The following is a 24,772-nucleotide window of genomic DNA, read 5'->3' as shown; positions in this document are numbered from 1 at the left end:
AAGTCAAATCGATAAAGGAAATGTATTTACATGTGAGAAGCATTTCGATCCAAAGGATATCGAAACGTGTAAGTATTCGAGTAAAATATCAATCAAATGGTACCAGGAGAAGATCAAGAGATAACTCTTAGTCCAATGACTATATTTGATGGATGATTTTTGTGCTCACTCTATTGTATTAACTAAACTATACTTGTTACCATTTCAATTAGCTGAAAGTGATTATAAACCTTGACAAGTATTTATTTGATTCCAGAGAGATGAGGAACGTGGGTTTCATGCAAACAGTCAGTAACAGCTTTTAAATGTAATGATAAACTGTTAATTTTGTATAACATCAAATTAACAATGTTTCTTGGGAAAAGTATAAGCCAGGTAACTTTTAATGCTCATTAAAATCCTCTGAGTCAATCAATACAATTTTAGCGATATGGTGAAAAGTCATTAAAATTTATATTGGACTAGGACTGCCTATCATTTTCAGATTCTTTACAAGCTCTGCTTATTTCCTTACGTAGAGCTTTGGATTTCAACTGCTTTGCTTGTACCTTATGCTTCTGTATGATATCCTTTGCGAAAGAAAAGGAGCGGACTCTTACATACAGTTGAATGATGTTATGCAATACATCTTTGGCAACAGTGCTTTCTGCTGTAAGTTCAGCATCAGACAAAATTAAATGATAAGTAGAGACTACATCTATGTTATGGGTGGATCTTGATATAATGTCAGTACAATCAAGCTTTCTTATGTCAGCCTTTGAAGTTATATCCCTAAAATAGTGCTCAGCTCTTTCAAAAATTGTTTGGGTATTCTTTGTTATTGTCCGTAAGTCTCCACTATTTAAAGATGAAGTTAGCCTCTGGCTATCTGAAACAGCCTGATCATCTGACTTTCCAGCCTTAAGAATTGAGATTGCTTGCTCAATTTCCGGTGATTTTTTACTATTTGCCAGTTTTTTGTGAAGTTTATGTAGAACATATCCTCCTATGTACTGTAGTCCAGCTTCTTCTTCAGTTGAGAGTTTAGTTAATGGTGCACACGTACAAATAGTAGAGTCTTTGACTTTGTCCTTGCTGCCAGCCAATATAAAATCTGCCACTTTGGTAGATAGCAATGTCGCTACATCCCTAGACAACCCCTCAAAAGAAATTACTGCATTTGAGACTACTGCAGAGTAGAAGGAAGTATAGAATCGTTCCGCGTTGCCAGACTTGACCAAGCGACCATACATGTTTTTGATTTCGCTTATACCTCCATTTGCTGGATGTGTTTGGTAGGTATTGATTTCCACTCTAATCGAACTTGGATACAATTTCTTTCCAACTATTTTGGCTTTTGCTTTGTGGATGATTTCACAATAAATCTCGAAGGTGAACTGCGCTGTTTCCCTTGGCTTTTCGGACGAATCTGCACTATTTTGGTCTTTGTACTTCGCTGTTTTGTGTCGCTTTAACCTACTCTTCCTTTTGCACTTCTTGGAACACAGTTCGCATACTAGGTCATCGAATTCGACCTATTACAAATAGATATGATATTAAAAAGATTACAGAATACCCGACATAAAAGCACGATAAACAGTTGAACTCGATCTTGTCAAACATACCGAAATGGTAATAGCAAAACAGTTGTTTTCTCTCGCTTTTTAAACTGATGAGGAAGGTTATAATACTTACATCGTCAGTAGCTTCTGTAAAGTATTAATCTAGCTTTTCTTCTTCTTCTTCTTCTTCTTCTTCTTCTTCTAAAATGTCTAAAATGGCATCAAAATCGTCTCCGAAAATAAAAAGTTCACTACTATCCGCCATGTTGCCTTGTAGTGCAAATCAAGGATGTGTACGTTCGCGTTACGTCACGGTAGTTTCAACCTCAGGAGCCGAACAATAGGCCGGCTCTTTCATGTATGCCGGCCTTCATAACCAGTCCCCTTTATTAACTATGTTCCCACCAATAACGTAGCTCCATTGACCACTTTCATAAATGGCTGCCGGATTAATATTCTTTAGTTTAAATTTAAATTAGCCTTTCTGGCCTCGCTTGAGATAATGTATTCTTTTGAATTTTGTACTGGAGAACGAGGCCAGAAAGGCTGATTTAAATTTAAACAAAAGAATATTAATCCGGCAGCCATTTATGAAAGTGGTGTATTTTCTGCCTTTAAAAGCACACACAACCCACAATTCCTCCATTCGCTCCGACGAAGGGCTAACGCTCGAAACGTCAGCTTTTGTAATCGTTACGGTGGCCAAATTACCATTTCAACTTTGTTGATATATCCAAATTATTTTCAAAGTAGCTGTGAGCTTCTGAAGCCAAAAATGAATATATATATATATATATATATAGCCCAAGTTCTTCATTTGACTGTAATTAGTAACATTCAAAAGTCGAAAGAACGTGTGTTTAATTTTAGCACCAACCTACGGCGTTGCTTAACGAAAGAAACACTTTGTCCACTTCTCACATCATTAAATTTTTGCGATATAGGAAAAAAATGTTTAAATATTGTTTTTCCTTGTCTTTTTAAAATTTTTGGGCCCGTTTATTTGATATTGAATGTCAGAGATAAACGAAAAGAATGTGAGCCTTTTTCGATTTATTATGAAATAATGGTTGAGATCTATAATTGTAGGTGGCAAAGTATGTAGATAGTAAAGTTTATTTTTTAAGAATAGCTCGTTTCATCGTATATCATTATTAGGGTTTTTATCATTATCAGAAGATAATTTTTCAATTTTAAGCCGAAAGGAAGCCGGGATTGCAAAGCTTTTCCTTTACTTCAATCTGTGATTGGTCCAGAAAACTTGCGCGTCTTTCTCAACCAATCAGATGCACACAGTAAAACTGACTTGGTCCCCCGCGTTTTCCCGCGCTTAAAGCAAACTGGTTGTTTTCTTTCTACTGATTGTTTGTTTTGATTACCTTGGCTTTGGTTTATCGACACTCGATCGAAAAGAACTCGGTTGAAAAATAAAGGTTTTGAATGTGAGAATCATTTTAAAGTGGTCATCATTCTGTTGTTAAACTTTTTATTTAGCATTTACCTGTAACTAATGTTTCGTCCTTTATGACATTGGATGCTTGTCAATCCCTGCACGACAAGATTTAAATGACAGAGTCTGTGTTCTGGGGCTGTTAGTGTTGTTTATTTCAAAGAAACATTTGCTTGAGTCGAAAACTCGACTAACCAGTAAAGGAGAGGTTTTCTGCAAACAAAAAACACGCTTAAAACAAACGAAATTACAACATAAACAAATGAAATGAAAACTCACCGACTGTTCGAGCTTAGGGTTTACAAACAACGACAATACACGGCAACAAAACATTTTGAAATGAACGCGACGATTTTTCCTTTCAAAGCACATGAGCGATTGCCCGGATGTTTTACGTAAACATAGGCCCGCAATGGGAGCTACAGTTAGTAAGGACTTCAGGCGAAATTCTTTTCCATCTGCGACTCTTTAATGACATTTATTACCAAAGGGAATAAATCAATTTATGCAACTGCGCCGCGTTTTATCATTACTCCGGATGGGTTACATCCGGGACTTACAATGGCAGATACTTAAACATCCGAACATGTCATTTCGGGCCTCTTTTAGTTAAGCTTTGGTGCAGGGCAAACATTTCCCACCCCATTAACCCGCCCATTATTTTCGAGCATTCTCATAGGTGCGTTGAATTCTCATTCGATGGGTGTTTGCCCTCACCTTTGCTGGGATTAGGTTTTATTTCCGGTTTTACTGTAATTTGATTCGGTATTAAAAATAAACGGCCACTCAACTGAGTGGCCAAATTACGGCAAATAAAGGTTGTCCGCTTAATTCTCCCAGCAAACCGAGCTCACCCCTAGCAATGCACAGTGCACAGCACTAGCTTATTGGCAAGCGAGCGAGAGGCATAAATATTGGATTCTATCTGAAAGAGATTTCGCCTTAAAAACTTTCTTCAATTGTATCAAATTGATCCGAAAGGTCTTCCAAGGAACGATGCTATCTCCCTTTTCAAACATTAAGAGCCACAAAATGTCCAAATGAGGGTAAAATTTTATATCCTCCATTTGTGCAATCTTGTTAGTCCTAGATTGCTATTCATGACAAAATCAAATACCGTAAGTAAGAAGAAAATTTATTTTCGTTAGTTGTTTATCAAAGTGACAGGTTTAAGACAACTTCTTTGTGAGGGTTTGAAGGAGATACGTAGACTGCTGATTCAGTTGAAGACTCATTCTTGTATAAAGATTTCCATGAAAGGTATTTTTTGAACCAACAGGTTTACTACGGCATGCAAGAAATGACCAGGGCCATTAGCATCAAAGTCAAAGTCAACCGGTTATTCAATCAGGCTTAGTGTAATAAGATGCCTTAAAAGCTCCATTCTATAACCTGTATGTTAATTTTTTTGTTTCAAACAGTCATTTTAGCTTTTAAGAAAATTTTTTCAATACGATGACAATATCGGATATCAAGAAAAATTGTGAAGAGGTGAACCATGAGATCCATTAAGATGCCATGGCTTCCTTGGTGGTAACTGTGAGTAACTTGACCTCATATCGTATTAATTGTATTAAGCGTTGCTCCCGAATAGTTATCCAAATTAGGGGAATGTTTTCAAATTTGGTCTTGTTTCCTCTCTGAACAAAATGCCGCTCAACAACCCAGTTTTTTGGGTAAATAAAGGATCGGAGTTCATAAGATACTGCGTACACAATGAAGGTTACAGTAAATGGTTTGAATCCGGGGGGTAACATGTGAAGGTGTAGTCTGATCGTCCGGGTGAGTGTAGTCCTGAGAAGGACTGTTGTCGGTGGTAGTGACTGACGTTTCGACAACCTGTGCGGAAGTCATCATCAGAGTCAAGTGACTTCACTTGACTCTGATGATGACTTCCGCACAGGTTGTCGAAACGCCAGTCACTACCACCGACAACAGTCCTTCTCAGGACTACACTCACCCGGACGATCAGACTACACCTTCACACAATGAAGGTTGTTGAGAAGTTGCTTATCTTTTCGATTTATTATTATTATGATCAGCATTTTTTGTTTAAGCTGACTTGTAATTGCGCTCACAGAACTCATTTTGGATGGAGTTTGTCGATCTCTTCCCTGATTTGTATCTGACAAATAAAGTTCTTCATTGAATAAATCGTACCTGGCACTGTTGAATGGCTTTTGTTTTCAAAGAGATGAAGGTAATGAAAGATAGGAGAGATAAAGAGCAACACGAAGCAAAGCGAGGAGAAGAGATATCGATTCTGATAAGAAATCACCCGTACGAGTAGGCGTGTCTAGTTTGTTTAAATCGAGTTGATTGTTTACGGTTTTGTAGAATGGTACGGGAAATGGAACAAGTTTAAGAGAATAGGTCACTGAAGGCCTCATTTATAACGCAGAAAAAGGAAAAAAGTACATTAAAAGGTTTGGAGAAGCGCATAAAGCAGGCACGCCAATTTGAGCTGAAATTTGGTAACCACAAAATTGATCAATCACGTCTACACACTGGCTTGGTCAACTCAGCAATATCAAGCTCTCTTAGAGTCGTTTCCATCCTGGATATGATTTTTTAATCTGAATCCAACGTCAACTTCAAGCAATAGCCTTTGTTCAAGAAACCTCTGCGGAGTAAAGTTGTCTTTTTAACCGGTCGCATTGAAGTCGATGGTGGTGGTCTAATTTTAAACGTCATTCATAATTAATAAGCGGGAAAAAGTTTGTAGCGCCAAAAGGAACGCTCCTGGAACTGTCAAGTCCCAATTGACTAACAGAGTGAAGAATCAATTAATGAGTCGCGGGAAAAAAATAACAATCCCTACCAGCCGAATCTGATTAGATTTTACAGGGGCAACATCCACATTTTTTAGCCGAGGAATCGAGATGAAGCATATTCATTTTCACGAAAAAGACATTTTTACGAAAGTTATCTAAAAATAAACGACTTCAAACTTAGAAAAATTTATTTCCGTTGAGTTTTTATTCAATTCTTCCTAAGTTTAACAGCAATGCATATCAGGAAACACTGAGAGGCAGTGAGGCTTGAAATCCATTAAGATGCCATGAATCTTTATGTGGTAACAATTAAAAGTTGAAATAGATCGCTCATCACGAAACTGTTTAAAAGTTGGTAAGAAGGTTGAAGCGAGAAGATCTCAAGAACTGACCAGTCTCCCGGAAAGAATCGTCCCAGTATTTGAAACGACTAGAGGAAGATGAATTATCTTGGTTTACTTTTCTCTATTGGCTTGCTAATAACAGTTAAGCTTAATGAGTTTTCCTGGGCCGCAACGACTTTCAATAAAACCACGGTGAAAAGTAAGTATCTTCCTCTGACTTTTGTTTTGTTTTACTATTAATTTTTCAAACAAGCTTCAGACTGACATTTTCATGATAGAAAAAGACAATAAGGAGAGGCTTGAAATATCGCGAAACAAATTGAGCTTTACACCTGATTTTCCGAAATAAAAAAAAAGTAGAGGAAAAAGTGCTTGCGCTTCAGGATTGATATTATTCATAATCTTTACCATCTTCTTTTATTTTATCGCCTTTGTTTCTCTTTTTTTTTTCTCTCTATTCTCCTTCTGAATGATTCAAAGAAAACTATTAAAGTTTTCAGTTTTGAACTTCTAGATTACAATGGATTTGGGCACCTAAACCAGCAAGCAGAAAAGCGTGTGCAGCAATGTGATCTTGACAGTTTCTCTTTGGGTCATCAAAAACCAATTTTTCCAGAAAAAGCAACAACCATTTCCATTTGCCAGAGCGGTCACTTTGCCACCTTTTACGATAGAGATTTGGGAATACCTCGTTACGCAGTATATATGCTTACAGACGACGAAGTGAAAAAGTTTAAATCGTTTGTGAGACCTTCGAGTGACCCATGGTCTCAAACTCCAGGTATGGGTTAAGATTCTTGAATGCGTTTTTAGGTTCTCGGAATCATGTTCTCACACGAGGTTTATACAATTAGGCAAACCAGTAAGACTAGGTTTCCACTAGAGGAAATTGTTCCGGATTCGTGATGAATCCGAAACCGGTTTTAGTATACCGGATTGATTTTGCCGTTTACACGAAAGTGGATGAATCCGAAATAAAAATTCCCCGGTTTGGCCGTGTCTCCGGAGATTTTGAATCCGGAATTTAAAGTGGGAACTTTGAATCCGATAACTTTTGAATCCGGAAAGTTTTGTCGTGTAACCGCTATTTTTCTCGAATCCGGATATTATTTCCGCCTGCAATCTTTTGAGTTTGCGGTGAAACCAAAATGGAAGATCTGGTGCTAACATTGCTGGCGGTCTCCGGTTGCCTAATCTTGTTGCAGGTTCAGGCGATAAATTTTATCATGTGTACCGCAGTATTTCTGAGGAAACACAAATTATTATTGCAAGGAGGTTTAACATCAGCCACACTTAATCGCCGACGACGTAGATGGCTTGGTATCTGTCCAGTTCAAAATTTGCCTCAGTGGCATCTCGATCTACTCTAGCCTTTTTAGAGGAAGCATTTTCACTTTGCCAATCGAACGACGAAACAACACTGGGCTTGGTAACCATTCCATTTCTAATGTTCCCGGAGTTGTCGTTGTTTGTAAACGGTCAGGAATCCGAATATCCTTTCAGTGTAAACGCCTACGAATCCGGATATTCCAAAATTGATGAGCCGGAAACATTTACGAATCCGGAAAACTCTCCTCTAGTGTAAACCTAGTCTAATTCGCCTGTATAGTCCGTCTGCGTAACGGCTCCCAAAAGCTTGTTGACGGATCAGACAACGCCTTTTCGATCTTTTGAAAGAATATGACCAATCGCAAGTCGCGTAAGAAATTAGCCAATCAGAAATGGATACTCAGATCCGTGTACCCATGCAGGATATCAGACTACGCTTTTAGGAACCGTTGCGCAGACGGACTACACCGGGCATTTTGTAACACCTTCCGAATGCAACGCAGGCTACGTTTTAGAAGCGTATAACTTTTTTGGTGAAACCCAAAACAGAATGGTAAACCAACAGGATACTCATACTTGAATAAGCTTTGTATTCGAAAAGTCTCGAGGTTTCCTTTGCTCTAATTTTTTTTCCTTCTACAGATTTCTATGAAAGTCTCAATTTTCTATCGCTTATTTTGCGAGACAGCACGATGGTTTCTAATGTTTTCTATAGAAATTTTGCGCGGTAAATAACGCGCAGGCGCCAAAATCGATCCCCTCGCGCATACCCTGCGCTTGACCGCTGTGTTCGCTGATTCGAACCAATTTTGATTTCCCATGGGAGTTCGAGTTCGCTCGGTTCCACCGGTATCAGGAATCTCTTCTGTTTGCGTTTCGAAATTATTATGAAACGTTCACCAGAACTGCATTTTTTATTTTTTATTTTGAAATTTATTTTCATCATGATAATGCTGTCTTTTTTTCATTTTTCTTTTTTTTTTTTTTTTTGGATAGAACGAACGAGAAAGTTTTCCTCCTATCGTTTTAAAATGTGTTTCATTTTTAAATTCTTTTTGTCAAGGGGTACACAGCGATAGTGTGGGCCTTGATATTCTGTATTCCACAGGTGAACATCACATGAAATGGAATTTATTTATTGTTGTTTTATGAACAGGTATTACCCGTCAGGGAAGTAATCTCCTGTATGAGGGATCCGGAGGGTATTATCATAGAGGTCATATAGTCCCTTTTGAAACTTTATCCTACAGTGAAGGAAGTGGGCTTGCTTCTTTTACCTACACCAATTGCGTGCCACAGGTCGGAAGTTTTAACACAGGACAGTGGCGAGTATATGAGGCTAAAATACGGAAATATGCCGGGATGTGTACTTCAGAAGACGGGATTCTCTTCCTTATCACGGGTACATCATTTGTTAGACTTGTAACCAATCCTAAAACCCACGAACATGAGCCGGAATTGCCACATTCTATCATGGCGTTCCCTAACAAGCCAGGCATCGTACAATCACAAAAAATAGCAATCCCTAACTCGATGTGGACAGCTGGCTGTTGTTGGAGTGCAACGAAAGGCATCGTTACGGGAGCGTTTGCTGTGATAGGTAACAATGATGGAAACAAAGAATTGAATAAGAAAATCATGGCCGACCAAAACCTAGCAGATGTCGAACAAGTCCTTCAAAAAGAAAATCCAAAGATTAAACTGTTTCCAGGGGACAAGGATTGCTATGAGCCGACCAATCAGGTTACTCTTTAAAAGTATTTTGAAAAGAAATGGTTATACAGTTGAACCTCGATGACCCGGATTCTCGATCATCCGGAATTTTCTCTGGTCCAAATTTTTTCATGAATATTTATTAGTCATGATCAAAATCCGTAGCTATATTTTTTTTTTTAAAACTACAACGTTGAGGGGTGAAGTAAAGGCGATGTTCTTCTTTAGGACAACTTGACTTACTTTAACATTTTAGGCTAATGTAAAAACATTTCTCCTTAATTTCAATTGTTAATACACACGTGTGGAGGTAGTCAAGTAGGACAGTGAAGATGTAGACCACATCTTTTTCAAAATGATTTGTAATTGTTTTGTTTCAGGATTAAATGTCGCTTTCCTAATTCAATCAGTTTTTGCTTCTCATTAATATTCATATTCTCTATTATCCAGACCCTCGATTATTCGGACTATTTCGTCTAGTCCCAACAAGTCCGGATATGCGAGGTTCGACTGCTAACATTAATCGTCCAATTCTGTCCGCAAACATACTCATGATTGACGAATTGGACTCCCGCGATTAAAGGCAGGCCGAATTAAGCTACACCTGTCCTGCAAACGCTATTTATCCTTTAATTAGTAAGTAACTTATAGCACATTTGGTGTTGTCCGTAAACGAACGATTAATCCAATCGAGATCACATGTATCTAAGAGGTGAATCATTACCATTTTAATAAAGAGAACAAATTGAGGTCTCATTGCGAGTGAATGAGTGCGGAGTCTTGCCGTAAACCGCGCTACGGAAATTCTTAAAAAAGGCGGGGATGTATTTCCAAGTGTCTGCTTAGGTACGTGACCTACTGAGCGGCAAATTATCCGAGAGAAAGTCCCATGTTCCCATTCGGAAAAACTCCAGTTCAGTGGGGCACATTCTTGCAGTTCTCGAACCCAGTTCCTTAAGCGAAATCTTTTACTGATCCTGTGTTCACTTGCCACATTAGTAATAAGTTCTTCCTTAAGAAGAATTTACCTTTCTCCACAGCAATAAACATTGGCCCTCGAAGAGAGAACTGATAAACTGATTTATAAAGAAGAAAAAGCAGTAAAGATTGGTTACAGAGGAAAAGGGCATTCAAATATTGTTACCGTTCTTGCACAGCATTAAACAACAAAACTATACCAGTCCTGAAGTATGAAGGCGAAAGTTAGGTCACCAAAGATGTCAGGGATCAATTTAGTTAAAATATGATAAATTCACATTCCAATTTACTTACCAGAGCAACGGTGCGGCAATGGCCGCGGCCGCAGACGGAAGGAAAACTTTTTAATAATGTAGGCAGACGGTGAGGTCAAGAAATGAAGATTCATTGAAATTCTTCCCTTCCCGTTTTCACCCTTTTATTTTTCCTTTGTCGCTCTTTCATTTCTTCCGTGCTTATTTTTCCCGTTTTACGATGTTTTGATGACATATTACTTTTGCTTCGGAAATGTGGTTCCTTATCAAACTGGAGTCAACGGAATTTCTCCAGCGACCCCAGATCCAGAAGAAACCAAATCCCCAGAACCACTAGCGATGACATTCTCCCAGAAGCGAACCCCGTTTCTATGGCATCAAGTGTGCCAAATGCAACTGCCGGGGGTTGGGGTAAAAAACTCTTAATTCTACACATCTGTAGAGTTTTGCTTATGTAATATTTTTCTGTCCAAAGATAACTTTCAAAATGAATATTTTTATTTCCTAAGACTACATTGTGTCTGTTTCTTGTGTTGAAATACCAGCCAATTGTGTGTATTCAACGATAATGATATTTTTCCCCTCCCCTGCCAAATTTGCTGCAAAGCGACACGTCAGCTACGTAACAATAGTGAGCACGCGCAGTTCGGTGATGATGCTTTTTTAAAGATGGCGGAAAAGTTGGTAGCGCTAACTTTTTTACTACTTTTTGTAAGTTTTCAACCGGTGATTTCCGAAGAAGCAGTAGATCAAGAAGGTAAGTACTGAGGATGCATTTTTCTGTTGTGGAAATCTTTTAAAAATATTTTTACTCTGGAGAAAACTTACTTTTACGAGTTCAGACACGCGCACGGAAAAAGACGTGTAATAGGGAGCAAACCGCAAAAGATTGAAATGAAAGCTAAAATGCCTGGTGTTGAGTAATTCAGGGATTGTTTTGTATTCTGGTGTGCGATATCAAATTTTTCTGGGGAAAATTGATAATCGCGCGGAAACACTTGGTTTTGAGTTTGAATTGTTATTCCCGGGAAATTTCCGGCAAAATGATCGATTGTTCGTCGGCGTGGAGGTATTTTGGTTGTTATATACACCTATCCATTGGGAATTATTGATACATTTTACTGCGCGTGGAAGTAGCAGCAGTTTACACATATGGTAAATATTCAGAACTGTATTTTAGTGTTGAAAATAATTTTTTCCAGCGAAACTCGAGTGCTATTAAAAAAATGGTGAAGGACGTATTGAATGAAAGTCTGGTTATTATTTGGAATCTGAAGATTGTCCGGCGATACTTCTCCATCGTAAGGCTCGACTGATCCAAGATTTTTCCCTTCTTCAAATCCATCTCTCCACAGTAGTCAGAACTGTGGCCATTGTAGCGAGATGGATCTTACAGGGGGGGGGGGGGGGGAATTTTGTCTCAATAGAGCATTACAATGAAGAAGTATTACTTTTACTAAGAATTGCCTGTATGAAGGAATTTTTTTTTTTTAACTCATATGTACAGTTCATGCATAGTGCAAGATTGGAAGGGCGTTAATTTGGGCAGAGTAATTTTTTTAATTGTCATATAGGCTGTGTTCTTACAATTTTTTTTTTTTCGTTTAGCAATTAAAACAAAAGATAAGCAAAGTATCAACGATTTGAGTCCGGCCTTTGAGCCGGGCTCCTATGTAGAGAACGTTGTTGAGAACCCTGCTTCTACCAAAGGTATGGTCCTTGAGCCACTAGTCTTTTTATCGAATAGTTGCTGTTTGCATGGAGATATATTGATGCCATCACCAGCTAACAAGAGGTACCATACGAGTGTATTTTTGTGTTCAGCTGTGCACCCTAACAAGTTAATTTTTTTCTTTCAGTTCTCACAGGGAAAAGTGTGTATGGAACTCAGAACCATAAGCACGCAGAAGAACCAGTAGCTAATGAAGAAAGCAAAGATATTCCAGATGAGCAGGTATGTTGTATTCCTTTCATAAATCCACTGCTCCAAGACTGACCAAAAAGGAATTTCTCTTTACAGTGTTAATACATTTTCAAGCAGATGGGTAATGAGAAGATGATAGATATAACTTAGGCAATAATTTTTGTTTAACACTAAATTCTTGAAGCAAAAATTAAGAGAAATGTATGAGTGACAGTGTAGAGAATTTTCATTCTGATCTTAGGAGTGAAAAAATAAACTTTGTTTTATTGATTGACATGTCAGGGCTGTATTCTAGCAGTGGCCCTTGGTACCTTACTTTTGGTCTTGGGCAAATAGGTATCTTAGTTTTTTCTAAATTTTAGAACACAGGCTCCCTTCAATTTGTCTTAGATTAGAAGTATAAAAAAAAATAAATAGATAAAAAGCAAAGGCAAGCTTTTATTCTTTACCACAGGCCTCCACTGCAGCTCCTAAGGAGAGCAAGGGTAGCGCAGGATTTTTCTCGCAGATATATTCAGAACTGACTCACTTTTATAATGACGATGAGCTTGAAGATGGTGACTCTGAGACTCCATCTGATGAAGAGGAGGCTGAGGATGGGCAATCAGAGGACACTGAACAAGAAGAAAATGAGAAGAAAATCAATGATAGTGACGAGGAAACAACATCAAGAGAGGAGATCAAAATTGGTGAATCAGTAGATAATAAAGATGATCAGACGAAGGAGGAGCAAAGTGATAATGCTGAGGATGAAACAACATCTGAAAAGGTAGAGGCCATATATGGCGAATCAGCAGACAGTGAAAAAGAGCAAAAAATGGAAGAAAAAATATATAATGCTGATGATGAAACACCATCTAGGGGGGAGGAGGAGGAGGAGGCCCAAGATGGCGAACCAAGAAAAAACATAAAAGAGGAGAAAAAGGAAGAAAAAACACATAATGCCAATAAGGAAACACCATCTAGGGAGGAGGACTTAGATGGTGAATCAGAAAAAAATATAAAAGAAGATAAAAATGAACAAAAAAATGAGAATGTTGTTGACGAGGTGGTTGATAAGGAGAATGTAAAGAGCCAGTCTGAATCTAGATTGAAGCCAGATGACTCCGAAGATACCTTTCCTAGACCTTCGGTGGAAGAAACTTTAGGGAAGGAGATTGATGTTGGAGAGGATAAACAGAAGATCCAGCCTGAATCTAAATTTAAGCTTGACTATTCTGAGGATGTTATTTCTAAACCTTCCAGTGAGGAAACTATGGAAGAGGATTTTGATAGCAGAAAGGAAAATCAACAGAATTTGTTGAACAAACAGTTTGAGTCTGCTCAAGATCCATCTTTGGAACCAGCTGATGCTGTAACCTCTGAAAGTGAAAAACCTGAAATTCTTGTGGACAAGAAAGGACTAGAAACTGAGAACGCTGAAGAAGGTGGCAAGGGTGAAGAACATACACAGCAAGAACCAGAAAATGGAAGCCCTGTATTGGAGAAAAATGACAAGAAAAGTGGAGGAATGATAATTAAAAATGGTTTGCTCATACTTTCTGATAAAGAGTTGGAGAACTTGCGAGTTAAAAGTAAAGAAAAGAAAGAAAGAAACAGTGCTGATTCAAGGAAAACAGAGGAATTCATTGAGAAGCCACAGAGAGAGTCATTGTTAGAAAAGGAAAAGAGAACTGGTGAAGAGAAAGAAAAGAGAATGGAGGAAGAGGAGGATAAGAGTCACCAAAAAGTCCCAGCAGATTCTCCAAAGGAAGATCAAAGCCAAGAGGAGTTTGCCAGGAAGATAAGACTTGATTCCTTGAAAGAGCAGCGCAAACAGGTGGAAGCAAATGAGAAGAAAGAAGACAAGAGGCAAATGAGGAAGAAAGTTGAAAAGGAAAGACAAGACTTTTTTAAGAAAGAAAATGGAGTCAAAAGAAAAGAGAACGATGCAAAGAAGGAGGATTTTCAGCATGAAAAGGTTCAAAGGAAGCAAAAACCCCAGAAAGATGTGGCTGAACCTTCTCAGGAAAATGGAAAACAAAGAATAAAGCATGATGAGGAAGAAGAGCACAGAAAACTCAAGGGTGCATTTGACAAAGCGTTAGCTGAAGAAGCTGCTCTGAAGAAAAAACTGGAACAATTAAGTGAAGAAAGGAAAAAGTTTGAGAAAATGGCAGCAGAGTATTCTCACAGCAAGCAGCAAAGACAAGCCAAGAAAAAAGAGGAAAAACCATCTGTTAGTCAAGCTCCAAAAGTTGAGTCCAGAACATCTGGAACTGTATCAACTGGTGAAGGTTAGTGTAAATATTTTCAATGTTTGTAGATCTCCTTTTTAGTAAACATGACCACAGCAAAATTTAACCCTTTAGACCATAAGAGTGACTAGCATCTAATTTCTCCTTACAATATCACCCCCCCCAATCACACATTAAGGTCACGAGAATACAGGAAATGATCACCAACTTAAAAAGCCTTTGACTGTGAAACAAGTCTTTCTTGTCAGTGCTACCACAGATATGAGGAGAACAGCTTGGGAAGATATCGATGCTTATTGATCTTAGGGTGTAGAGGCTAACATGACATTACTATAATTTCTGTTGTTAGTACGTCTGAGGACTTCTGCTTCTCGCAAAAGTTTTTTCTTGCAAAGTAACCTCATTTTATTGTTCCTGCAGGAAAATCGGGAACGCATACACATGATAGAAGACCTCAGAGCACCAGGCAAACTCCAAAAATCCAAAGAACTCAGTTACCTCCTACAAAAGCCACAACCAGAAATGAGGAAAATACAGCTTCACAGTCCACTGATGCTGCCTACCTTACAACTAGAAGTGGGACCACTAACACTTTGGGTGTGTCTGGTACAGACACTGGTACCACAGGGGATAGGAAGGGTACAGTTGCTCTAGGAACATCCAGTAGTGTTGGTAGGGAGGCAGTTGAAACCAAGAAAGAATCAACTCCACTTGAGCCTGTCCAGAGATCAGTAACAGATGATGGGGTGCATGTTCACGGTGACACCAAAGTGGAGTCTCGTCACACCGCAGAGGCAACAGGATCAGCTTCAGAAGCAACAAAACATGAGAGTGATCATTCAAGTGCTGCACAACTGGACCAACTGGAAGATCAAATCCCTACAGATGATGTCAACTGTGATGATGGTGAGAACACTACATATTATTTCTCTGTTTTCAGGCTTTTGTCTTGTAAATACCAGAGGTAATGTTTCTCCGAGTGAATATTACTAATGGGAAATGATTCTGTTTTCAGGCTTTTGTCGTTTAAAACCAGAAGTGATTTCACTGGCCTCTCGTTTCCAGCAAGTGAAAAAGAAATCTACAGTTGGTTTGGTGGAACCTCCATTGAAAGAGAATGCTTCAGAAGCTAAAGATACACTCAGTGGATTTGCAAACTTCATGAAAGGGTTCCGCAATTTCCATGAGGTGTCACTACAGCTCATCCTCTCATATTGGCCTTCTGTGAAAAATGCAACCAAAAACTTGCTGTCCTGTGTAGGATTAGACCAGGTGAGCATTCAGTAGAGAAGGTATGTTTTGTCAGTTGTTTATGATTGAGTTTCTACGTGGTTCAGTAGTGACCTTTACCCTTTGAACCCCAAGAGTGTTCAGCATGTAATTTCCCTGAACAATAAACCCTTGAATCAAAGGTCAGGCAAAGAAAGGAAGTGATCACCGACTAATGAACCTTTTGATTAATAAACAAATTCTCCTTGTCAGCACCTTAGAAAAGGTGTGGAGAACAGTATGGAGAATAATGCTTACTGATGTTAGGGTGTAAGATGTTAAATTCACTGATTGTGACCTTTTGGATTTTCCAGGCATTTGAGCAGCTTTGTAAGGATCTTGCGGATGTTCACCCTGCTGTCCTGTTATCAACAGTTCTGTTTGGTACATTGGGTTTCCTGTACTTCTTCTGGTCTATTACGGTAAGATCCTAAAACTGATAGAAATGCTAGTTCTCCTAAGATAGTGCTGTCCTAACTGAAGCATCCAGTAACTTCTTATAATAGCACCCCTGAATTACACTTTAAGGAAATGATCACAAAAGGGTAAAAGTCAGGTGTGCATCCTAGTTTGCTCTCTGGCATCCTGAGAATATTCCTCATTGTGATTATTACTCCCATGATTTCCTGTAAATTACCAGACTTTGAGAGGTAATATTTTTCTTTATTTTACTGGCAGTTTGGAAGGATGCGATATGGTGCCCTTGGACCTAATCCTCGTGGTAAGTGATCAAAAGCTAACTTCCCATAACAACACTACTGACAATAATTATTCAAATAAGTGAGGGTTGTTTCTGCTCAAGAAATTGTTAGCAACAGTCCTGATAACTTCTAACAATGATTTTCACTAATTTAATTTAATTTCTTTAGATGTGCTAAAAAGTCACGAAGCACGGGTACGCATCTTGGAAGGGGAGATGGAGTCATTGATAGCAGAAAGGCTTAAAATGGAGATGGACCGAAATAATTATCATAAAGAGGTAAGTATAATTTACAATGTAAATCTTTTAAGGGGGCTGCTATTTCTAGTGATATTCATTCTTAGCACTCCAAGCTGCAACAGTTTTGGTGATCATGCCAAGAAGAGTAAAAATGGTGTGGGATATTCCAAAACAAGATGGCCAATGTTAAATTATTTATCACCTTTATTGATGTCTCATCTCCATTTTAGAAATGCATTGCAGAGGATGAATCACGTAACCATCTTGCTACCACTGAAAACCTTACCAAGGCCGTGGAGAAATTGAAGGTGAGTGATCAGAAAAATGAGTGTTTTGGGTCCATCCCATTTCCTCCATAGACCATGACACAGTACTTGTAGATTAATTGTAGCTTGGTGCACTGGACTGGAAGTTAGAGTAATCATGGGATAGACTGACTTTGTGTCCAGGGTGGGGATGGGGAGTTGGAGCATTGCTTGTCGGTTCATGCCACCCAGATTGGAATGAGATAAGTTCAATTTCTATGGCCCTTTGGGCTCATAAGCTGACTTAACCTCTAACTACTCTTTTTAACAAAGAAATAAACCTTTTTTTGCTAAAAGATAAAGTATACACTTTACTCTGATGTGTTGTCTGTGAGTTACTTTTTCATGCCTGTTGTTTGTTTATTTTATATGTTGACTATTGCAGAACGAAAGGCAAGAGTTCCAGGCACAGATAAAAAGAATGGAGGAAAGTCTTAATGAAATGGTAACTGTTGACAAGGAGAAAGATGATCAAATTGCCAGCCGTGAAAAAACGGTAAGAGTTCAGCTCGGTACAAGTATGTAACCCATAAGCTCCCAAGATCGGATTGTTAATTCTCCCCTCTGGCTGCTAGACATTTCCTGGTAAATTATTTACAAGAATTTGGTGTTAGATCGAGATAACATCTACTTGATAAGTTTGTTCCTAGCCAATGGAAAGCAGGGGAAGAAAAAAATATTGAATACATATGCTACCAGGGAACCCTTTTTTCTACGTGTACAGTACAAGTTTTTTTGTTTTGAGAGTTTTATAATCAATTAGAGTATTGACATAATTTTTTTTATTTTTGCAGATTGCAAACTTGAATACTAAAATTGGAACACTTGAAGATGAAATTGTCAAGGTAGTAATTTCAGTTGTAAAGTTTATGGAGAGGCTCTCTTGTACAGTTCACTTTATGTTCAATGGTCACCAAGTATTGTATGGTGTTATTTAAAATTTGTTTGTTTTCAGTTGAATGATCATTGCGATAAACTACAGATGGGAAAAGAGGCAGATAAAGAGCATATTGGAAAACTGAATGAGAAGATTGAACAAGGCAATAATGAGATCCATAAGGTGTGTATTGGTAATCATCATTGTTTTCATAACTCGAAAATTATTAGAAGATGTAAAATGTGAGGAAAGTCCAATTTGCTGACTGTCTCCTTCATCTTCTTAAAACAGCTTGAAACTTTTCTGGCAGACACTGAGGAAAAGTAAGTTATGATCCATTCTTTTAATTCTAGCAATGCAGAAAATTCTTTTGCATTACCATCCTCTACATGTAAGAGTTTTTTGTTTGTTTCAATTGATTTGAAAATGGTGTTGTTGCAGGAAACAAAAGCTTCACACGGAGTTTGATGAACTGTCTCTACAGCTGTCTGACCTCCAAAAGCAATATGAATTTAAATGTAATGAGGTTGAGGTAAGTAGAGGACTTACCTTGCATCTGATAATTAGTAATTAGATAGTTGATTTGATCAATTGAGATGTTAATGTAGATGTTTCAAGCACTAGCATGGAACCTTATTCACTCTGATGAAGGGCTAACATTTGAAATATCAGCTTTAGAAACTCTGTATAGTGGCCAAATTACATTGTCAGTGCAGGTGATAAAACCACATTTTCTGGTAATACACCCCACTGACGCAGCCCCACGGTTTCTCTAGAAACTTATCCCCTTTATGTATGTGATAGTTTGAGCTCAGCACTGTCGCACTGTAGAAAATGTGGTGGCCTTTGGTAAGGGTGCACAGTTGGCCATGGGAACATGAAAGCTTGAGTTCAAGCTCAGGCTACACTGTTGTTTTGTGTTTATGGGCATTAGCCCCAACTCTTACACCCCCTCCTTACATACAGGAGCATGAATAAGTAACCCAGAAAATTTAGGGAAATGATGAATGGTTGGGAGGGGGAGGGGGAGGGGGAGGGGATAGCTGTATGAACACTGACAAAGACTCGAGGCTGGGAGAGTTGTTGTGAGTGATCTACCAAGGTCTGAATTAAAATAGAAATCATGAATGGTCTGCTGGAACTTTTTGTTGGTTAGATATTGAAGGATTGTTTCAAGCAAGTCAAATTACAAGATGACGAAGAAGAGCCTGGTAAGTTTTACCTAAATATGTCATCAAAATTAACTGAAATTTGGAAATTTTTTGCAATGTGGCGTAATTACCTTACATTCATTCATGGTGAACTCCTTGTGGTGTGGGTTTTGGTAGAAAATGTGGCATAGTTGGCGGTGAGTGTTCTAGACTGTGGATCTAAAGGACTGGGTTCTAGCATGTTATGTTCTGGGACTTTTACTCTTGCATTGCTTCTCTCCAACCTGGAGAAACTGTTTGGGGAAGCTGATTATATGGGGGGGGGGGGGGGGGAAGAAGGTGGCAGAAGATGATGGGGGGAAGGGAAGTGTTATCACAGCAATGGACTTTTCCACCTGTGCAAGGGGGTTATGGCAAAGTTAGTACTTCCACATTCTTTTTTATTCAAAACAAGAAAAGGAAAAAAGAAAAGAGGACCAAAAGTGCTTCATAATGCACATTCCAGCTTGTCTCTTTAGTATGGATTCACTTGTTATGTTTTGGTAATTGACATTAAGTGGGAAGTTCTACTGTTAGGTGTTAAATAAATAATTTTTGTCTTTGTTGTCTTTTATCAGGTGAGGAGGAAATGGCTGAAAGGCTACAAAACTTAATGAAAGTTCATGAAGTAAGAAGAATTAGCATTTTGCCCTTAGTTATTTTATCACTGCACTACAATACTTGTGAGGAAACCAGAATTATGAATAGTAAAACCCAGGGAGAAGGATTTAGAGACAAGCCCCTGTTTCAGAAATGTTTGGAGACTAACATACCAAGACTTTAAAAATACCAGCCAAGAGGTTATTGGCCCTTCAATCCCTAAGGGTGACTAAATTCTAATTTCTTCTATCACTATCACCCCCACGTCACACATTAAGGTCAAGAGAATAAAATAAATGATCAACATCTTAGGAGGCTCTTGATTGTCAGGCAAAGTCTCCTTGTCAGCATAGTAGGAAATGAATAGAGAACAGTATGGAGAATATGCAGACTGATGTTAGGGCGTTAAGGATTAAAAACCCCATTCAAACAGAGGGAGAGCTTAGGAAAGGCTTCGCCTGGAAGTGATATGCATTTGTTTTGGGCTGAACTTGAAATTTTGGATTTAATCTATTGCAACCCTTTCTTGTTTTCTTTGATTTGTAGGTAAAGGAAGAAAATAACCAATTGCAGGAAAAAGTTGAGGAAATGGAAGCGGAAGCTGAAAAGCTAAGAAAGACAAACAAGATGTTGGAAGGTAAATAATTCTGGAACATGGCATATCTTTCACTTCTTTTCTGAAATATTCTTTTCAGACCGAACAAATTTTTATTTTTATTATTTTTTTTTTTATTTTTCTTGCAGAGGACAATGTCGAGAAAACAGAGAGAGCTGAGCAGGCCGAGAGTAAGGCCAGCCAGGCCATGCTAACACAGCGAGAAAAGGAAATCGAATTGGAGGCACTGCAAAAGTATTTCAAATCAACCGAAGTAGAGTTACATAGGTAAGAGACTGTGTTTCACAGCCGCTGATCTTCTCACCAACTTTGAGACTCGAGAATAACGTGAGGTGTAATCATCCAAGCTAGATCAGGATTTTCGAGGGTTTTGTTGCAGGTAGATGATGCGAAAAGTTAACATTCCAATGTCGCACTTTTCCCTTTGTAGAAAAATCACAGCTGAGGAATCAACCCGAATTTCTATCGAGAATCAACTGCAATCAGAACAGGCGAAAGCTTCCACAGCTGTAGTAGATGCGGATAAGTACAGGTAGAGTATTAAGTCTGTTTATGCTTGAATTAGTGTTGAGGAACCAAGCGTTCTCAGCTCTTTCTGTTGCACGCGTGCGAATTTAAGTGCGTGAAGTTTTGATTTTAGACTAGTTAATTTTGTTCACGTATATTAGTGTCAACTGTCCTTTTTACTTCCGCTCTTAGGCAGCTTTATTTAGACATCAAGAAGCAGATTGAAGAAATCGACGAAAGCAAGAAAGAGCAGGTTAGTCTATAAAGTACTGAAGACAACTTCGCCGCCATTTTTTGTCTCGTCACGAAGTACAATTTACCCCAAAGGGGAGAAGGGGAAGGTAGAGCATGTAATATTCTGATTGAGAACTCCTTCAATCTGTTAACACTGTTGTGTTGTCATTTTATTCGCAGTTATCAAACATGGAGAAGAAAGCTCATCAAAACTGGGTAAGTTTATTATGATGTGGTTATGTATCGTAGGAGAGCTACAACTTTTTCCATCGTTTGAAGCTGATTTTAAAATGTATACCCCTTAACTTCCTTACCACTCTGTATATTCCAGCTTGATTACAGAGCTGCTGTACGAGAAGTCGACGGGCTCAAAGATGAGAATGAAATCCTCAGAAGGAAGTAAGTTAAAAACGTTTTTTGCTTATACCGAATAGCGTGCCATCAAATCAACCCTTTTTTTCCTTTGGAGTATAGTAAGTTATTAGTTGCCCCTAAGGGTTGGTAATTGTTCACCATCCCCTCTGTGACTCGAGCCACTTTTCTTTTCTTTTTTTTCTTTTTTCTTTTTTTTTTTTTTTTTATAAAAGAAGGCTTTTAGACCAAGTATTTTATTTGATTTTTTAGACTGTACGACGTGGAGGTCAGAGGAAGCCGTTCAAGTTCTTCAGCGAGCAAAGGTAGATTGAGAAGCTATTGGGTATTGCTTTTTTCCCCGCTCCCTGGAATACCAGTCCAACAAACGGCTACCACCCTCCCCCTTGCCAGTAATCAACCATTCAGGGAATACTCGAACCCAGACCACCAGTCCACAGCGTCGTCACACTGCGTGAATTCTCGATTAATTGTGAGGGGATAAAGTTTTGAGCGAGTTTCGACAGTAATCTAGGTTCACTCCGGTTTTGCATTACTGTGCAGTATGATTGGTCCAGAAAACTCGCGCTACTTTTTCTCAACCAATCAGATTCACACCTAAAACCAGTCACGACTTCGTTACTCGCGTTTTCCCGTTTGCTTTTGGTTTTGACGATACTCAAATCGAAATGTTCCCTAATCTCCAACAAATAAGCGACTTAATCATTAAAAAAAACTCAGAGTTGACATTGAGAAAGCGATAGACTTCGCCAATGGCACTCTCATTTTATAAGTGGAAGTTGAAAATAAAATCGTGCAAGATTGATTCCAATCGCTAAACATACATATTTTGTTATTTTTTTTTTAGTTGATGGTCGAGATTCTCCCTCACGAATGAGGTAAGACCGTATTTTTCATATCCTAGCTAACACGCACTTGATCCTCAAGTAGAAACAAATATACGTCAGCAAGAATTTTATTAAGTCAAATGAGCAATATAACGCTAAAATTATTGTTCCATCCTACTTTGCTTTCCATTTACATTGGTCGTAACATGATTCTTTGCAAAAGTAATAGATGACTGAATTTGTTACCTTTATTTTTTAAATCCACAGTCCTATGTCTGGGGTTCCTAGTCATGGTAGCCCTGTTCCATTTGGTGCTCCTCCAATGATGGGTAAGCTAGCCTTCTTTGAAACCCACCCCCCCCCCTCAGAAGAACTCTTCACTTATAACCTTTCCCTTATTCCCGCCTGATCGGTGGTTCCCAACCCCTGGTGAATGAGTTACAGACAACTATTAAAAAATAATAAGTCCAGAATAGAAGCCTTCGTTTGTGTATTCTTCTAATACCAAACCCTCGCATTTCTGGCCCTCACCCTACCATCAAATAAAAATCCCTGCTTGTACTGGCTCGGTCCCTTGACCATTTCTGTTCTTCACTGCCCTCTTTCAAACTTCCTTTAGAGAACTAGGTTCTCGTGCATCCAACTGATCCCCACTAATCCTATTTTAATTTTTTCAGGACCTCTCCCTCCTCCGCCTCCTTCATCAATGTTTCCTGGCCAACGAAGACCGCATCCCGCAGAAATCCTTGGGATGACACCCCCTCGACCACCCTTCCCTCCTCCAGGCCCTGCAACCAGAGGCCATGCTACGCCTCCTCCAACAACAACAACAGCTGCTTCCACTGCTCAGGTATGATGCATGGGGCTGGTTGGTCGATATGCCTTTCTTGTTGACTAGCTTTTCAGTTTTTAAATCAAGTACACCACTGTGATAGGAATCGTCGGAACGCTGCGAGAAAATGTCTAGAATCAGAAGGAATTGGCTAAGGAAAGTCTTAGTTTCATAAAAGATAGAATCGATCGTTCCTCAGATTGGGATGTTCAGTTGCTTGGTAAGGAATTACTGGTCGGAAATACGCAATCGTGGCGTGGTAGTTTGATGAGCTGACAGAACGTGTTTGAATGACGATGCATTCCCAAAAACAGTGTGATCCTTCCAAGAATCCTTTATTAGCCTAACCTCAAAATTGACCCAGGATTTTTTCCATCTGAGCTAGCTCAAGAAATCTTTTCTTTTTTTTTTTTTTTTTTATCGCAGTCCTCTTTAAAACCCGCTGATAGCGTAAATTCCTTTGGCCAAGACAACGCAGATGGATCATCTCAGCCCCTTCCTCCCCCTGGCCCCATGTCTGGGTTTGGCCCTCCTCCTCCTCCAATCCCTCCGATTATGCGGATGCCAAGATTTCCGCCTCCACCCATGATGCATCATTCTCTGCCAAATGGACCTCGTAAGTACTTTAACTACAACTTCAACTTTTAAAGATGCAATTCTACCAGAGCAGGTTTGCCGTCCAACTTGCCAGAGTGAGCTTATGAGCGAAGTGGCTCGATAGGCCGTCGTGCATGGGCATCAGTCATGCCACGACTATGTCGACGTGTTTTATTGAATTCCTTCAATGATGCGCGTCATAGACTGACAAAACTTTGCCGAACACAGTTGTTTCTTTTCCTTGACCTTTAAAGGCGGTTTGTCAGGGAATCGAATAGCAGAAGTTTGCCTTTCGTTAGGCCGGCTCTCGTATATTAGTTAAAACTCTGGATTAAGATCCTTTCTGTGTTTTTTATTGGCTGTTTTGTTTTCGCGTGTAATCTATGATAAGCTACGTGATAAGAACCCAGTCTCAGAGTATAGCCGAGTTTCGTTTATCTAAGCTCAATTAGAGGTTGCTATCGTTCAAATACCCTCAACACCTTAATAATTTTACTTTGTGTTTTTCTCTCCTCAGTTCCTCCTCCAATGTTCTTGCCTCGACCTGGTGGACCTATGCCTCCTCCTCCTCCACAAGGCACCAGGCCCCAAGCAAGTTCTACTCCTAGCCGTTCATGAAGTCTGACACCAAAATTATTCTTTGAAACAATTGTTTTCTTTTTTTATATTCAGTGCTCACATCTGTGGGAAACTAATATTTCAATGAGCACTATAACCACTTAACTCATCAGACAGAATGAAATTTGAAAATTGTCTTCAATGAGATATCGGAAGAGTATGACAGATTATTTAAAAAGTAAATTTTTAATGTTTTGCAGAGATGTCGGATTCTGTAAGCCGAAATAAAGAATCAAAATACTTTATCGTTTAAATTGTGATCTTTCTGTGTTTTTGTATTTTGGAATCTTATTTGGGTTTTTAGCGTTTTAGTGTTAAGACAACAAAGAAGTACAGTTGAATCCTTTCCCCCCCTCCTCCCTCCCCCCAAGAGTGACCAGCATCCAGCTTCTCCTTTCAAAGTCACCCCTGCATCAAACAAGGGTCACAAGAAAAAAGGAAATC

At 38.9% G+C, this 24,772-nt stretch overlaps 3 protein-coding genes across 4 annotated transcripts; 2 read left to right on the top strand and 1 right to left on the bottom strand.

The window, feature by feature from the left end:
• Positions 1-169: 169 nt before the first annotated feature.
• On the bottom strand, positions 170-2,279 carry LOC148727924 (uncharacterized). Its single transcript, XM_088724835.1, has one exon. The coding sequence runs from the start codon at positions 1,230-1,232 to the stop codon at positions 462-464; it is 771 nt and encodes a 256-aa protein (XP_088580961.1). The 5' UTR covers positions 1,233-2,279; the 3' UTR covers positions 170-461.
• A 3,778-nt stretch (positions 2,280-6,057) lies between these two features.
• On the top strand, positions 6,058-9,557 carry LOC111323240 (uncharacterized). Its single transcript, XM_022926557.2, has 3 exons — positions 6,058-6,308; positions 6,624-6,890; positions 8,595-9,557. The coding sequence occupies exons 1-3, from the start codon at positions 6,206-6,208 to the stop codon at positions 9,191-9,193; spliced, it is 969 nt and encodes a 322-aa protein (XP_022782292.1). The 5' UTR covers positions 6,058-6,205; the 3' UTR covers positions 9,194-9,557.
• A 1,470-nt stretch (positions 9,558-11,027) lies between these two features.
• On the top strand, positions 11,028-24,582 carry LOC111323228 (uncharacterized). Of its 2 annotated transcripts, XM_088763525.1 has the most exons (29): positions 11,028-11,140; positions 11,992-12,093; positions 12,243-12,337; positions 12,762-14,583; positions 14,965-15,450; positions 15,560-15,816; positions 16,128-16,235; positions 16,492-16,534; positions 16,683-16,792; positions 16,984-17,061; positions 17,444-17,554; positions 17,853-17,903; positions 18,014-18,118; positions 18,227-18,258; positions 18,377-18,467; positions 19,092-19,146; positions 19,704-19,753; positions 20,272-20,362; positions 20,470-20,608; positions 20,772-20,873; positions 21,041-21,101; positions 21,263-21,298; positions 21,414-21,481; positions 21,707-21,759; positions 22,302-22,332; positions 22,549-22,610; positions 22,959-23,131; positions 23,540-23,729; positions 24,228-24,582. In XM_088763525.1, exons 1-29 carry the CDS (start codon positions 11,053-11,055, stop codon positions 24,326-24,328), a joined length of 4,791 nt encoding a protein of 1,596 aa, XP_088619651.1. In that variant the 5' UTR covers positions 11,028-11,052; the 3' UTR covers positions 24,329-24,582. The 2 variants fall into 2 exon arrangements, with proteins under 2 accessions (XP_088619651.1, XP_088619652.1); XM_088763526.1 differs by lacking the exon at positions 11,992-12,093.
• Positions 24,583-24,772: the final 190 nt, after the last annotated feature.

The sequence above is a fragment of the Stylophora pistillata genome, chromosome 6 (genome assembly GCF_964205215.1).
Source record: "Stylophora pistillata chromosome 6, jaStyPist1.2, whole genome shotgun sequence".
Classification (NCBI taxonomy): Eukaryota; Metazoa; Cnidaria; class Anthozoa; order Scleractinia; family Pocilloporidae; genus Stylophora; species Stylophora pistillata.
Note: the sequence above shows the minus strand (reverse complement) of the source record. Positions and strands in the feature narration are given on the sequence as shown.